This window comes from Venturia canescens, chromosome 5 (genome assembly GCF_019457755.1).
Source record: "Venturia canescens isolate UGA chromosome 5, ASM1945775v1, whole genome shotgun sequence".
Lineage (NCBI taxonomy): Eukaryota > Metazoa > Arthropoda > Insecta > Hymenoptera > Ichneumonidae > Venturia > Venturia canescens.
In genome coordinates, this window is record NC_057425.1 from 28,740 (window position 1) to 46,121 (window position 17,382).

At 40.8% G+C, this 17,382-nt stretch overlaps 1 protein-coding gene across 5 annotated transcripts in view; it reads left to right on the forward strand.

Moving 5' to 3' along the window:
* dgo (ankyrin repeat domain containing protein 6 diego) overlaps positions 1-17,382 on the forward strand; it is a 98,050-nt gene that overhangs the window by 17,733 nt on the left and 62,935 nt on the right. Inside the window, exon 1 of one of the 5 annotated variants that reach the window (XM_043418671.1) lies at positions 6,698-7,248. The exons of the other annotated variants lie outside the window; for them this stretch is intronic. Coding sequence (XP_043274606.1) covers positions 7,069-7,248 — 180 coding nt within the window. The 5' untranslated portion in view covers positions 6,698-7,068. Of the gene's footprint in view, positions 1-6,697; positions 7,249-17,382 lie in introns of those variants that run through there. 5 annotated transcript variants of the gene reach the window in all.

Here is a 17,382-nt window from a genome sequence, read left to right on the forward strand (position 1 = left end):
GGACGTGCCACAACAACAACAGCAACAGCAACAACAACAACAACAACAACAACAACAACAACAACAATAATAATAATAATAATAATGAAAAGGACAAATATTTCAAGTAAAGCCGAGCATCAAGAGAATCTCCGGGATTCGCAACCCCTCGAGATTTAAACTGTTTTTGTCATCACGCTCGCTTCTAATCCTCGCGACGATTTATCATCGGTTATTACGCCGCTTGTTGAAAGGAAAAGGAAGAAAAAGAGGAGACAACTCGCGGAGTAAAAGTCTTCGCCGAGACTCTCGGACTTGTCTCTCGGAACTCTCAGAGACCTCTTGACTCGATCACTTTTTCCCCCCTCTTCATCTTCGTTTCGCGCTCTCTCTCTCTCTCTCTCTTTCTCTCAACCGCATCATTAAATCTCATTCGGCGAGTCGCTCGGACCTTCGTGTGTTTAATTATCCGCATTGAATGACTCAACCGCTTGTTTTCCTGTTATCCGTTCGTTTGTATTCCAATAAATCCGTAAGCTGCGTTTGTCTCTGCTTTTAATGTCACTTTGACGATTATTTCAACTCGTATAATCGCATTGGATTTCGGTGCTCCGATACACTTCTGACTCTCCTCCTCGCAACAAAACATGTTGAACTTTTACATTTTCTCAACCGGTTCGCTCGATAGATTAACACGAGAATAAGCTGTCGCGGATCTCCGGTCAACGGACCTTCCACGCACAAACTCCAATTTATAAACATATATTCTCGTTTGTTATCGCCTCGAAGATCGCGTCTCGAGACGCGGTCGCTGTCCATTTCAGCCTGGATTAGAAGCATCGTTCACGCGCTTTATGGACTCCATATGGTAATTGACGATTGAATTGTGCAAAAAAAAAAAGGAAAGAAAGAAGAAAGAAAAATTAACGAAATTGGAGAATGGAGAGATATGGCCTGGCATGAGCGAGCCCGGATTCCCTCCGAGATGACACAAAAACGTAACGAGATAGGTTTCTCTTCCTTTTATAACATATGCATACACCTACGCATGCGTATGCGAGCCGAAGCTCGTTTGATAATGCGTATACGCGAGATAACTTCCTGCTGTACTCTTCCGTAGCTTTTTTTTTTTTACATATAATATATTCCGCTTGGACTGGAAATAAAGCGCGATGAACTTGGCGCGCGGTTAACTCGTGATATTCCTGATGAGGGAGAAACCAAAAAGCAGATGCCAATTACGATTTCAGACATCGCAATTGTATATCTTTTGGAGAGATTTTTAAACTTTTTTCTATTTTTCGAAGGAACATTACAGCATACGTGGAATCCGTGATATACGATAGAATCGGCGTATAAAAATGTACGCTATTTCAGGATTTGTGGCAACTTTTAATGAACGGTGGATGAATTTAATGAAACCAATTCTAGTAGAGAGATGAAAAAGTAAGCAAATGTCGAAAAGTATCGTGTTTATGCTGGTATTTCATATAATGAGCTCGATCGTACGTCAATTTTTTGCTTCCATTTGTCCGGTATAACTTGCCATTTTTCTCCACCGCATGCGTTATGCGGTCACTCGACACACGTTGACTATAAATGAATGAGAGAAGAAGTAATGGATAACCCCGGCGCAAAATGGATCGCTTGGAAAGTCCGCCGAGCTCGCGTTGACCACGACCTCGAGACTAGAACTAATACCTCCCATGCTCATACGAGTTAAGAGAGTTAGTACCGCGAATCTTCTCGTATACTGCTTGCCGCACGTTGCCAACTTATTTCCACACTTTTTCCATGTATACCGGGTGACCTACGCACGGAGAGACTTTTATATACGAATATTTCGAATGAATACATAGAAAAATTTGCTATGTTTTGTAGCAGCGCTGCTCTATATCGCCATTCTATTACATTTCACCAAAGTCCATAGTAATTTTGATGCCGAAAGCAGTTATCTCAAATTTTACCATATATGTACGACAGGCAGAAATTAGGTCTGTAACATTCTTACATCGAACTATGTATCGATATGTGAATGTCACTCGTGTCTTTGGTGAAATTTTCATCAAATCGCATTTCATTATTTACTATGTTTTTAATCAAAATTTGCTCGGTGTTAATTTTTCATATAGTACAGCGCGTTATTTACTATGGACTGTGGTAATGGTTCCCCAAACTTTTGCATTATTTGACACACTCTGTTAGCGATTATTATTATATAATATCGATATGGTCCGACGTTACTATAAAAACATAGCAATTTTTGCTATAAAGGTCTCTCCGTGCGAGAGTAACGCTTTTTGCTCGTTCGGGACTCGGTGTATTTATTTACCCTTTGCTTCGTACTTCAGATCCTCCCCCCGACATTACAGTATCAAGGGAAAAAATAACAAATCAGAATACTCGAATATGGGGGGGGGGGGGGGGGGGAAACATTTTCGTAACCTCGGCACTTGTCAGAAATTGCATGATGATATTCATTTTCCAGCAATGGGAATTTTTTCATGCACATATGCGAATACCGACACCACGGCAACTCTGAAATTCAAAGCACTGAAGAAATTCTAAAGAACCAAACACCCTGTATACAAAAACATGCGTGAATCTATCTGTAAATCGAAAGCTGGTCCTAGGTTACGGCGAAGAACTATTCTGCTCCCTTGTGCAGAGTGCGAGAGCTGTCACCAGTTTTTTCCACAATTTGTCTCTTTTAGGTAAAAAGGCAACACACGCGCACACACGTTCATACACACCGCGCGAAAGCTGGTACACGGAGTGATTACTTTTCGACGCGAGTATTTTCTCCGATCTATTCGCGAGAAGCGATCACGTGATTATTATCGGCTTCGCGTCTTTTCCCCGGGCTCCGTGAACAGGCATAATGTCCAATGGAATGGAATGTGCTTTTATTAAGAGTATGGATCAGTCGACTAACCTCACTTGGAATTTTCGAAATTGAAATTCCTTGACACAGTTTAACCGATTAAAAAAAAGGCTCTGTCAGCTTACGCAGAACGATAGCAAAAATCGACTGACAGAGCCTTTTTTTAATCGGTTAAACAGTGTCAAAGAATTTCGATTTCGAAATTTGCAGCTATCTTTCTCGCACTCACGGTTGCGATGTACCGACTGATCCATCCTCTTAAAAGACGATCGAGCAAAGTAGCGATAGATTTTTACTTAGCTTGGCTCTATTCGTTATCGTCATTTTTACGCGATTTATATCGTTTGTCATTGTCGTTATTGCATCGTCGTTGCTCTGTTGATCGAATGATGCTCGCGCCGCGGTTATTATTTAAAGCACGCAATAAATCATTATCACGCGCCGCATATCCACGGCGTTTGATTAAACTACATATATTGTAAGAGAAAAATCAAAGGAAGGGAGGGGGGAACCCCGATGAAAAGTGCTATACGCGAGCCGTTGTAGCATCAGGAAGCAGGATGAAAAGATTGCGCGGAGCCAAGCAATCGGGGACTCTCGTCATCGAGTTTTGCTGGTGCGTTCCTATCTCGTCGTTACCATCGAGGCGTGCGCGCACTGGCTCATCTCGAAAGAGCCGAGGATCGATCGATCGATCCACCGCGATCCGAGAGAGAAAGCACGCGGCACGCAGACAGGCATCGCATCGCTCGGTCACACAATGGCACCGATAGCACCTATTTTGCCATGCAAGCTCCGGAGCGGAGCTTTGCGGCTCGACTGACGGGTATGACGGCCAATCTTTCACGGACCTTTCATACCTCACGATCAGACCTCCCTCATATATAGGGGAGACCGGGGCAAAACGGGATACCTAAGGAAATATTGAACTTTTCAGGAATTTGAAAAGCTCCGTCTATTTTTTACTCACAAAAACCAAGAATTCAGTGTTAAATTTGTGCGGAGTGTGCACATGATTTGTGTGCAGGTGTGGCCACAGATGATAGTCCGCCAAAATAAGGGAGCTGAGGCAAAGTGGCCACACGAGGCTATTTCTTTTTTTTTTTATTCAAATTTCATTCAATTTCACCGTACATTCGAGGTATCTAGCCAAAATCGTCCGTAGAGCATTTTTCCAAGGGGAAGTCCCCTTTGCCCCATTTTTTTTTTTTGACAGAATATGAAAAATTACTGTGAAAAATAAATTTTTTAACACAGCAGTAGTTGACAGCACATATGTAAACCGACACATCTAACTTAATTGCTCATGGCTTAATTAACTATCCACTTTGCCCCACGTTACCCTATATAGTGGAAATTAAAAAAAAAAAAAAAACATGATGTTTTGGAAAAAAATATATTTTCCGTTAATTTTCGGACAAATATATAGAATTAGGGCAAAAAAGTCAAAAAAATTTCGAGAATTTTTCGGGTATCCCGTTTTGCCCCGGTCTCCACTATACATACCGTAACGACGACGACTCGAAAAAAATGGGCTCGAGATACTGCGAAAACGAGAAATAGAGATCACATCATTGCGACGGGACCGACAACGAAAATTCGTGTCATACAATACAAAGAATACTTTGTTGACGAAACTCGGCGCAGCGTTTTAGCGTTGAAATACAAATCCTTCGAGTGTCGTAGCTTTTGCAGCTTGTATACCTATATACACACATGCAAGAATAAGATGAATGTTGGTGCATGTTAACAAGTTTAAAAGCTGTGCAATCACTCAGAGACGTCAAATGTCATCGAGAGTGATGATCGTAAAGGCATATACCCGCATATATTGTTTGAATACGATAAAAACAGGCCGTTTGCACGTCGATCTCACTCTCTGGCCCTACACTTAATGCTCGGCGACAATTCACAAATAAGTTGAACTCGCTTCGTCTCTGCTTTTACATGTTTGCTTTAAACATGGTCCTCGTTCTCGAGTCGTCGCGTGTTGGCGGTGCATGCGCGAAAGCCGCGCCGCGCGCGGCCAACCACCGAGAGGAGGACGCACCGGTGCGGAGAATCGTTTAAGTTAGCATGTGCATACAAATATAGATATTATACGTATATAGAGGAGGAGAGAGAGGAGAGGAGAACGCCCTCTGGCGACAGGAAAACGAGTTATTCGAGGCCGCGCGTATATGTGCGATGCGCTCCAAGATATATATAGGCGGCGAGGAGCGAGTGCGCTAAATCGGGAACGTATTTTTCGATTTTGTGCGCGTATAGCTTAGCGGGAATATATGTGGAAACAAAAAATATATCTATCCGGCTGAGAAGTTGAAAAAAGTTTGAAAACAAAGGTTGTGAGCTCGAAAGATTCGGGGACCCCTCCGGCGAATCCAAAGAGGTCACCCATGCAGCAGCAGCGCGGTTCGATAAGGGACCGAAAACCAGCGCTATAAAGATGCGGAACAAAATGTTGTTCGACGTAAAAAAGGGACAGTACTTGGCACAATCTCCAACAGCCAGGAACATTGGAGAAGCTTTCCAAGACGTTTATAACCATGAAATTTACGATGCGGGCTGTTGCTCACGGTGCATGCGGTTACGCGAGCGGTGGTAGTGCCATTCGCGCTATAAACTCCGTGGAATCCTTCCTGTGTTAACTCGTTCTTCGCTCTTTTATCCCGGAACACGTGCAAAATAGTAAAAAGGGGAGGCCGCGATAGCCAACCCAACCCAAGAGATCCAGCTCGCTGCACCGCTATATGCTCTTCCACATTTTTGCCGCTTGAAATCTGTGCTCCCGCCCATGTATATATCGGCAAGTGTACTTAAAGTTCTCGACGCACTATACCTTTCAATATCCATAATTATCGAGCAAACACGCGCTTGATGAGAGATATCGATTGACTAACGCCACGCCCTCCTCTCTCTCTCTCTCTCTCTCTCTCTCTCTCTCTCTCGGCTGTTCTCTCATTTGGATCTGTCATCGCGATCATCGGTCGCATCGCGGTTACGAAGTGCTTTTCTTACCGGAAGCTCTACATTTTGGACTTAAATTTTGTAACAAACTGCGTATATATAGTTTTGCGTGCGCGCGCGCAATCTCTCACGTTCGATGCGAGATTTTCTCTTGCTGAGACCGCTCGACTGCGGACGCGAGAAATACTTGGCGAGTGTGTTGACTCGAGTTTCGCGTTGTTCGGCGAGTCGATTAGCTGCAAATTCTTCCCGGCACGTTTTCAATAAATCACGACATTCTTATTTAGCCCACCCGCGTATAAAGACTAAAATACTCTACGTTTTCTTTCCCTGCTCTTACTCATATGCTGGGATTTTTCAAGAAAAATAATGCATGGTTTTGTTCCGACTCTTTCTCCACTGCTCTCCTACTCCTTGAAATGAATTCATGAAATGCCTGCGTTACTAAAATACCGACGATAATTCGCGCTTTATCGCGTTGAAGCACGCCGATAAATTAACACATTTTTATGACGCTCGTATATCTCATTGCAACAATATGCGAGAATCTGCGAATTTTATGATTTCTTTTCTCCCAAAGTATCAATCTTTACATCGTCATAAAAATTTTGATGCCGCATGTTTTACGAACCGCGCGAGAGTTTTGCGATTCTTGAAAAACCTCGCGATTCATTTCTTCGTCGGCGCGGGTGAAAGTACAAAAAGTATACATTTCCATGGAGCCCGTGGATCATTCAAGATGACAAGGAGGGAAGCGAGAGAAAGGGGGGAGGAAGCGGGAAGCCCCAAGGGGGAATTTGACACGCGGCATATGACGAGCCGCCGCGTGCCCCACCGCGTCGTGCCATTTACGAAGAAGCCAGCAATTACGAGAGATATTTTCTCGATCTCGCGGGAAATAGTTTTCTCGCGGAAAAGGAGAAAGTGAAAGTAGAAATGCACAATGAAATAACTAATACGCGAGAAACCCAAACGAAATAGGGAAAAAGAATATGAAGAAATAAAAAAGCACGCATATTAGACTGAAAGGAAAATAAAAATGAATTGAGCGAATTGATGGGAGGGAATATGAAAAAAGAGCAGGCGAAAAGAACGGAAGATAACGAGAAAAAAATACATAATAATAATAAAAAAATAAGACTTATACACGAAGGTGGAGGAAAGGAGGAGGAACGATGGAATAAGCGAAATATGGAGAAAAAGGAGTATAAGAGATTAGAGGAAGAGAGAAGGCTGAGATGAAAGAAACAGACGGAATATGGGATAAAATTTCATTGGCGGCTTCGTTGATGAATATTCAAAGTCAATATCTTGACGGACACATCTTACTCTCGCAACGGACTCAAGGACTCCCGAAGACTTTTATCCCTGCTCCGGTCGGTCTCTCTTTAATCTTATCCACGGAGAATTATATACAGGTATAATCTTGGTATCTTTTCATCGGTTTCTTTTTTTTTCGTCGACTATTCCTTTTTTGTAGGAATGACTTTCGGAATAAAATCTTACGATGCGTTCCGTTATTTACAACGCATTTATCACAACGCATTTCCCAAACACGTTTTGAGTGAAACGTGCGCGCTCGGGCAAACGACTCTATTAATAAATTGCAGAAGAATTTCATTCTCAAAGAAATTTCCTGAATTGGATACGCAATTTGTTTGTGCTCGGTCAAACGACCATTTTGTTAAGCAGATTCGTTGTTTCTACATGGTAAAATGGGCGACGAATTTTTCAACGGAGAGAAAGAGACGACGGGAAATTGGGCCTCGCATACCGCGAGCACAATCATATAACAAGAGTCTCGTATATAGGGGAATATGGGGCAAAGTGGCCCACTTAAGGAATTTAACGAGTTTTGTCGGGTAGCACATGGTCATTTACTTATTTTTATGTCCCCAAACTGATTCCACCTCCTTATTGCTCGAATTTTGAAAAAAAAAAATTTTTGGAGCAAAGTGGCCACCCCCTCAAATGCCATGAAAATCGATAATTGTCACTTCTGATTAAATAGACGTTGTAATAGACTGTTCCCGGATGGAACATTGAAGGCCGCGATAAACCGAAAAGAAAACGAAGCATAGTAGGTACCCTCCTTCGATGGGATGAAAAAAGAATTAATCGGAATAATTCGATAAATTTTGCCATTACCAGTGGCAAAAGCCCGTTCTTATCGGGCAAATCGTGGGAAAACCGCCATTATCACGAGTCCGTCGTATCGCACAAATCTAGTGAGTAAGAAAAAAGAGATCATCAAAAAAGAAAAATTCTTGTCTGCGGCGGACGTTGCTTGTATTTTCTGCGATCAACTTTATTCGCATTCCTTCGAAGACTGAATTCGCTGCGAAAGATGCCTAAAATGGGCGCACACCTTGTGTGCAGGTGTTGATGAAAATGAAGTCCATTATAAGTGCGATTTTTGTCAATCAAAATAAAATAGACCTTTATCAGTAATTCGCAAAATGATTCTCACCCTCTGCCTCAAATAGCTACCAATATCTTAAAAAACATAGAATTCTCACTGATCCTGTGCCCTGCCAGAAATCGGAATTGCATGAGTGGCCACTTTGCCCCAGAATTCAAAAATGCCCCAAAAAAGTGGGTGGCCACTTTGCCCCATGTTCCCCTATATTGAGGGTATATGACGATGCAGTCACCTCGCCTCACTTGGAATTTTAGAAATCGCGAAACTCTTTGACACAGTTTGACCGCACGATTTAAAAAAAGGCTCTGTCAGCTTACTCAGGGCGATGGCAAAAATGAAGTGACATTTTTATTATTTCGATCGCGGGCGAACGGGGCGGAAAAATTTCGCTTTCATAATTTGCAGCTATCTCTCTCGCACTCACGGTTGCGATGTACCGACTGATCCATGCTCTCTTATAAGAACAGTCCGCATAAGTGAGCTCACGTTTCAGACTTGAGACTAACTCCTCAACCCCTCGCCTACTCCTGCTGGCTTTCCACTTGCTCTCATCCAGACATGGGATAAAAAAGGAATTTTTATCCCATGTCTGGATAGGTTAAATTTCCAAGGACGAAGATGATGATGACCCCTTATTTCGTTTGGCGACGGGCTAAGAATATCGAGAGAGCGGGAGAGACAGAAAAAGCGAGCAAAGAATATACATGCAGATTATTAAAAGTCCCAGCAGCAGCGTCGCACAGCCGAGTATATCTCCACCTGCCGTGGCTTTTAGTGTTTTTATGATTCTTTCTCTCTTTCTCTCCCTCGATCATCCGACAATATCAAATTATTTAGCTAACGAGAAGTAATTACACCGAGTCTATTATCAAAGCCAAATGACACGTTATTTTGTTTTATTATAGCACGTGTAGCACGAGGTGATTCTTATTAAATTTTCTCGCCATTTATTCTTCTACTAGTCAGTTCCTTTGCAACACGCGTAATAAAATCGAATGTTGTTTTCGATCTACTTCCACGATTATCCCTGTTTATACAAATGATTTTTTAAAAATTTATTTCTTGGCTTTCTGCGCCTCAATAAGTTGAATTCACTTGAGAGAAAAGAAGACGAGGACGAGCTATAAAATTTGTCTGATTCGATAAGACCCTCGGTGCAGTGCACTTTCACACTAATTACATAGAATTCACGATGGCTGGTATGAAATATCACGTCGATATAGTAGCCATGTCAGTAGCCATTACATATCTAACGTATAATCAACCAGCTCTCTCTCTCTCTCTCTCTCTCTCTCGCTCCTTCGATCGGGTTCTATATGATGGCGACGGATTAATACCAAAGATAAACGTGCGCACGAAACCGTTCTAATAGACGGAGAGAAAACACAAATAGAAAATAAATATCTGTAGTGGTTCATCCTTTACTTTATTATAACGTTGTTGCCAAAAGGAAACTCATACATTTCCCTTGTCACAAAAACTCACGATAATGTTACGTATACCGCAACTCTATATACATACATTTATAAGTCGTACCATGTATACAAGTTCATACGCATGAACAAACCGTGCCAAGATATTATGCGAGGGGCATTCCACGCCAAATCAACTTGCGTCGCGTCATACCTTTTCAACTTGTCGTTCGACTAAAAACTTTCGATAATGAGGAATATAACCGAATGGGAAAGCCCTATTTATTCTTTCGGGCACACAAGAAATTTAAGAAAAGTATTGACCATCGCCTTTCCATGCATTTTTTTCATTTAAAGTAAAAAATCGTTAATTTCAAGAAATTAAATTTTTGGGAGTTTTGTTTAAAAATATATTGACGAAACTCGGAGCGATTGCCGAATAATTTTCAAGACTGCTCCCTGTATAGTCACGCCAGATTTTTGGAATGTTTATCATCGTATTTTTGAAGAAAATTCACAAGTCCAACGTAGTCGATTCGGCGTGAAATGACGCATGCATAATATATGTGAGTACGTATTTGTACATGAAATTATGTACAAAGAAAACTCGGCACCTTAATTACGCGTCCGTGCACTGGAGCGCACTATTTATTCACAATGGTAAAGAGCCCCCTCTGTTATTAACTAATCGCTTTTGATTATAACGTTCGCGATGTATGGAGCTCGCTTCGACCGCGGGAATTCCATACGAGATTAACGTTATACCGTCGTGGTGGAAAGGGGAAATCATTCCATTGATAAATGACTCTAATTTCTATGGATTTTGTCGACTCGCGACTTCCAAGTGAAATTATTTTTCTATGTGGAAACAGACTGACTTTAACAGACTCCGTTTATTTATTATGTAAAAAGAAAAATAGAGTTTCTCGCCGAAATTGAAAATCGCGGTCTTAATTTTGTACAAGAATTCAATTTTTCATACCCACATATGTCAATATTATTAATAATTATCAATAATGAAAATTGCATGACTTTCGATGAATGTTTATCGATAAAATAAAACGAATGAGATGATGAAGTATGATATTATTGAGAATTCGAGTACTCGGATTGTCCCGTACATGCGCGTGCATACCGTTGGAGCTGGAGGGGGGGGGAGAGCTTGAACTAAATAGAGCATAATAATTGCAGCACGATGAACACGTTATAATTATCCTGGAGACGCATCCTTATACCCGGTGACGAACGTTACGTGTATCACTTCCATCAATTTGATCCCATAAATCCCACGTTTTATCGCGTAATCATATATAACTTGCAAATCATTTTATTCTCAATCATCAATCCAGAAGTCTTCCGCAGAAGGCAACGAAAAGGCCAAAGTGTTGCTTATCCAAATATATTATTTGCATGCTTCCCAACTTTTTTTGTCGCGAAGCGAGTACACCGACGATGAGTTTTCTTTCATCAAATTGTATATATTCGTGCGTTGAAAATGTATATTATCGCGCGTTCACAGTCTGGAACTTTTTCTAACGGTCACCGAATCGTGATACTACATTGTGCGCGTGCAGCGTGTGTGGCACGAGGCTGAAATCGGCGATGTATAGTTGGAAAACAAAAAAAAAGAAAAAGAGTTAAACAAAGCGGAACAAAGAGAAATAAGCAGGAGTGCGGAAGAGCGAGAAAGAGAGGGATTGAAAAGATGCATACGTATGGACCAATCGTAGATGCACTTGGAACAATGATACCAGTTTGACTGGTGCACATTTCCCACTCTCCTTATGCGCATCCGTTCGTGAGGACCCTCGTATGAGACCTGTTCGTTGCTCCGAGCTTTATACAGGATGTCCTACGACCAGTGGTTTTCGTTGGACAGATTATCATATAGAAATATGAAAAATGACGAATTTCTGAAAATCAAGAATTGCCGAGCTCAGCCAAATGAGAAATAAAGAATAAACTTGCATTTTTTTTGTCGACGGCTCACAGAATCGCAGAACCGTTGAATAACATAATCATGCAGAAATTTATTTATTTTTTTAAATTGTAAATCGGTAATAAATCTTCGCGGTCATGGATATAAGGAATCGTGCGAACCAAGAGCGGAAGCTGAAACTATCTGACTACCGAATCCAGCATAAAATCCTTTTATAGAAAGAGATGAATTTCTTTACACATTTTTTCGTTGAACGCTTACTTAATCTTCATGACGACAATCGATATTGATTAGAGGCATTATATGCTCTTCACCGCATCTATATAAGAGCTATAATTATTGAGCCGTCCATCCGAAAGATGAAACTAAAGCTTGAAAACATTGAAAAAACTATTACGGTTCATTTGAGACTGAAAGTCGTACCGCGTGACTTTCGGAACACCTTGTGTATGGATTATTGTCTTGGTATGCGACTGGCGCGGCTCTGCCATGAGCAAAGAAGTATATACAGAGCAACGAGCAACGGAGCAAGGCAACCGACGTTTACTCCTGCATGCATGGCGTTTTCATATTCGTCCGTGCTTGTACGATTCACACAAACGTAGTTGCATGCGTATATATCATCTCGTTTATATTCCGTTTACGTCGCCGATACAAAACTATACTCTCGAAATGGTTGCACATGATGTCTGCGTATAAAAGGGCTGGATTCATATAAAAGTGTACCGCATTGGATTTTTGGCACGTATAACAATCTTGATGAATGAACGCTTTGAATAAAAATATTTCGAGAGCAGATAACGAAATAAGTGTGTTTTACATTACCGCCGACTCAGACGCGATCGCTTATTAAAAACTTTGGAGGCATCGACAGGATAAAAGCATCATTAAATTTTCTTAAAAGAAACGGAGAAGGCTATTCCGGAAGAAAACAAGCGTCCCGCAAATATGTAATACAATAAACATGACGACCCTGTATGCCCTGTATAAATACATCCACGTGTGCCTTCAGTCAATGTTGTATGCGCGCGCAGAGCCTCCCTGCTTTCGGTCGGAACCACCATGCAGCTTCGAGTTTTTATTGCGCGAGAGAGAGAGAGAGAGAGAATCTTTCCATTGCTCTCCTCTCTCCGCCGATGTGTCATGTTCGTTGCAAATACCCTTGGACGCACATGTCAATCCTATATATATATACGCACGCAGCAAAGTACTAGAGAGGATAAAAAGGGGGGGGGGGGATAACCCGCAGGTATACGTGACGCGCGCATATACAGACTGTTCCCAAAATAATGTATCCGAAATTCTTTAGCAGCGAGCAGATCTCCGCAAGTTTTACAACGAAAAATCATCGGCCAATTGTCTCTCCGGCGGCGAGGCACCGGTCGTGCGATATTGACGATTGTAAGGGGCGCGACGGCGGGACGGCTGCTCGAATGAGGTTGCTGAGCTGTGCTCCGGATGGTTGCGACTCCTGCTCATGAACAATAACTTATTCAGGATATCATACAATATCTGACTATTCCGGCAACGGGAAAGAGCACCTTTTGAACATGCACCTTTTGAAGCGTCCCATATATATTGACAGAGAAACATAGATACATAATAAGGATGCGAGCTCTTTCGAGCTTCCGTTGCGCCGGTTCCCGACCAGCTCGTGAGTATTCGAACGAGCTTGATGATTTTAATGACACGTTCTCGCATTCTCGTCAATCTACTCATCGCGCTCAGTGATCGCGAAAGCGATCGTGCTCCTCGAGGCCGCCGCATCCCTGTGTGTACTCGATACACGTACGCGCATTCTCATTTTTCTACAGCCAGCACTTATGAATGAACAAAAAGACAAACGCGCGACTTTGTCGTTCGAGAATGAGGCAAATAAGAAGGACGGGAGAGTCTATAACAGCGTAAGCCGACGAATCAATTGTTTCACGACGGAGCATTATATACATCGACACTACCCCATGCACCCAATTAGTCAATAATTTTTCTTCCACCACTTCATGACGATTGGCAGGATGTCGCCTATCGTCATGAATCGAGCAATCTTGTTAAATATATCTAATTACAACATTCCTAACGCTCACCCCGCTTTCGTGCATTTTGCTGATCGTTCGATCGAATTTTATTTGATTACATCAATATACTCTGACACACATTCAGCACATTCTTCTCGGAGCATCGATGTCGCATGGCACGCGATAGTTCTTTCCCCGAATTTGAAATTCTTAGTTCTTATTAGAGATCACAGTATAACCGCTACTGAAATGAGAATTACAGATCCGGCGGGTCTTTCGAAACGTGCGTCGGTATAATCGTAAGAATTTCTTGGCCTCGCAAGCCAGTGCGAGCTTGCGTGACAAAGGGGATGAGAAAAATTAAGAAAAAAGACACGCATCAACGAAATGAAAACTAAATAAATTTTCTTGCATACTGGATGTAGATACAAAAGTGTGGCAAAATATTTGCCTGTTAATTACTCAACTTTTGCATGTTTGCTGCGATAATTCCCTAACTACGGATTACGTTAAAGCCATTGGAAAAGATAGCTATAATATGTAAATACACGTTGAGAACGGGAAAGAAAGCGAATACGCGGATGCGAGAAGAGGATAAAGAATGAGAAAAAACGATTCGCGCGATGCGTAAAACAGTAAGATAGATAGAAGCGGGATATGAACTAAAAGAAAGGAAGCGCGGCTGGTAAGAGAAACACGCGCGTCGACAACATCCTCGAGAAAACTTGTGGGGGGGATGCATGCAAACGCGACATCGTGGAAATTAGAAATTATATTTCGCGCCTCGTTCTCGAGATTACAAAATGTAGTTACCCTCGTGTCCACCAGATGCCACAACGTTCAGAGTGAGTTAAAAACGAACCTACCACCCCCAGCCTTGCTCCTACTGCGTCATATTTTTTAGAGTTCATTTCTGATGTTTTACGTATATAGGAAGAAAAAACGAGAAAGGAAAGAAAAAATGTTGTAGAAGCGATTAGCTTTCCTTGGTTTGGGAAAATAAATCTTGTAAAAGTTTTACTTTTACAAGATACTTTTAACACATATTTAAGCATATAATTTGTATCGATCCAATCGACGTCGAATTTTGTGAATAATACCAGAAGATCCTGAAAGTCTGAAAAGAATCGATTTTCTTATGTCTCTGCGACCATAGAGTAACAAATGACTAGCTTTCATGTAATTTTTTTGGATTTAGAAGCATTTTAGAACAATTTAATAATGTCAAAATTTGGAGTTACTAATAAAATACTTGACCACCGATTGATATCATAAATTTTAGTGCTGCACGTAATTCAAGTGGAAACTCTTTTCAATTCCTTAGAAAATACTTGGCCTCGAATTGATATAATAAATTTTAATGCTTTAATGTAAATTAGATGGAATTTTTTTAAATTGATTTAGCTGTTCGAATCAAATAAGAAGAATGAGGCATCGGTTTCCAAAATGATTTCAAGCGCGATTTTTCGGTTTTTCATTTTTACTTGTTATTTGATTCTTTTGACACTTTAAAAAATAGATAACGATTAGTCTTTTTTTAAATATAATGTTTTTTCAAGATTTTTGAAATTTTTTTCGAATTGTTCTGTTATCGATATTTTGTATATATATATAGATTTGCGGATGGGGTTTTTCGTGATAAGAATTTTCTCTCGCCACCACTCAAGATCCTTTTTTTTTACCAAATCCGGAACCAACATATCAGCCTGATAATCTCCTCCGTACTTTTTTAAGACCAAATACTTGACTCGTTCAAAGATTTTGACGTGTAACCAACTATACGCAACCCCAGGACAGGCTGCTGTCACATGAACCTACAAAACTGGCAAATTCGCGAATAGAACAGTGTTTCAAACTATCCACTTTCTCAATCGTCGCTAGAATCTTTTCTCGCTTTTTTTGAGTTAATTCAATAGACATTTCTACAGAATTCAAAACAAAACCAAGAAATTGGCACGTGCTTAAAGGAGTAAGACAACTTTTGTCCATATTACAAATAAATCCCAGAGATTCAATGAGATTTTTTGTAACAGCTACATTTTCTCTACATCGTTGGTGTGATTCTCCCAAGATCAAAATATTGTCTAAATATATTACTGACAACCATCCTTGGCTTCTGAGATAACTCACAATTGGTTTGAGATCTTTTGTAAAATCCCAGGGTTCTGTACACAAACCGAAGGGTAAACATACAAATTCGAAAAGATCGTATCCCCATCTGAATCTCAAAAATTTACGATATTTCGGATGAATGGGTATAGTAAAATATGCATTCTGAAGGTCTATATTTAACATGAAGCTACGTTCAGACATCAATCTCACGGCTGTATGTATATCCTCCATCTTAAAGTGAATCGGCTCAATAAATTCGTTCAATTTTTTTAAATTCAATTTCAATCTCATTTCCCCGTTACTTTTGTGAACTAAAAATATACCCGAGATGAATTGACCCTTACTCTCTTTGCATTTTCTAACAGCCTCAATATCTAAAACATTTTTAAGGCCTTTTGCATTAAAATAGGATCAATATCTGTACGTACATTAGGTTCTGAAGTTTGAATGGGAGCTTTTAAGAAAGGTATTTCGTATCCATTTATCGTAGATAAAACAAACCTATCGTTAGTAATTTTCGACCAAGCCTGTGAAAAGTAGCGTAAACGTCCTGCGAAGGGAATTACTTCTAGTTCTCCGTGTTGTTTGACGTTTTTGTTCGATTTTGTTGTCTGCCTGTGTTCCGATACGTCGAATTAGAAAATCGAAAATTCGGAGTTGGTCTCGGTCCTGTCTTGTTGAATTGGCTCATCTGGCGGTGGCCGCTTCGATATCCTGACGAGCCCTTCCAGTTTAACATCTGACGGACATATGACTGTTTCTTCTCTGCCTGAGTTTTAATAGAGAGACCCACTTTCTCTGCTGCCGTCGCTGTTTTAATTCTTTCGCCTAAATCTTCTCCAAAAAGAAAAGAATCCGTTTCTGATTGTTCTAATATGACTTTACGTTTCTCGTCCACATGCTGATATATATCTAATGTTTTCTTGTTTTAGATAATTGATGATTCACATCGCAAAAAATTGAGCTCGCGTCACAAAGCCACTCAAGAAGTTGATCTTTATCAACTGTCTCATTTTCATCATTAAAAATTGCACCAAACGCATTTCCAGGTGCGACCAGACCTCTTCCAGACATCTCCTGATTTGCTATTAAATATTTGTCTCTATTCTTGGCCATTTTGTGAAGTAATGGAATGAGCTCCTCATTCAAATCCGGTGCTTTCAAATGACAATTTCCCGTAGTAGGGTATTTTTCTTCCATGGATTTTTTGACGGTCGATTCCATACCCGACAAGATAATTTCTTTCCAACAATCTGCTAACTCATTATGGAGAACGAAAGCTTTATCTTTTTGGCGACGTTTCTCAACTCTCAGGAGTTCTCGGGCTTTTTCGCTCAGAATGGGAGCAGTAGCCTCACCATTCATCGTCTCTTCAGACTCGTTCACCACATTTTGAACATTTGGTATATTCCGATCGGTCTCGTCGGTTATCGTTTCGTCAATTGACTGAGCGTTAGTGTCTGAATCTGTAAGAGCATGAGATCTAGGTTATGTTAGCTATTGTAAAGAGGTAAAAAACGACATGCGTCAGACCCCTTACAACGCCAAAACAAAATAAAAAATTTTGTTTCGATCCCTTTCCGGGACATAACCTAGTCAAAAAAGGTACATCTGTCTTTGATTAACGACAAGATGCCTAATAACTCTCATAG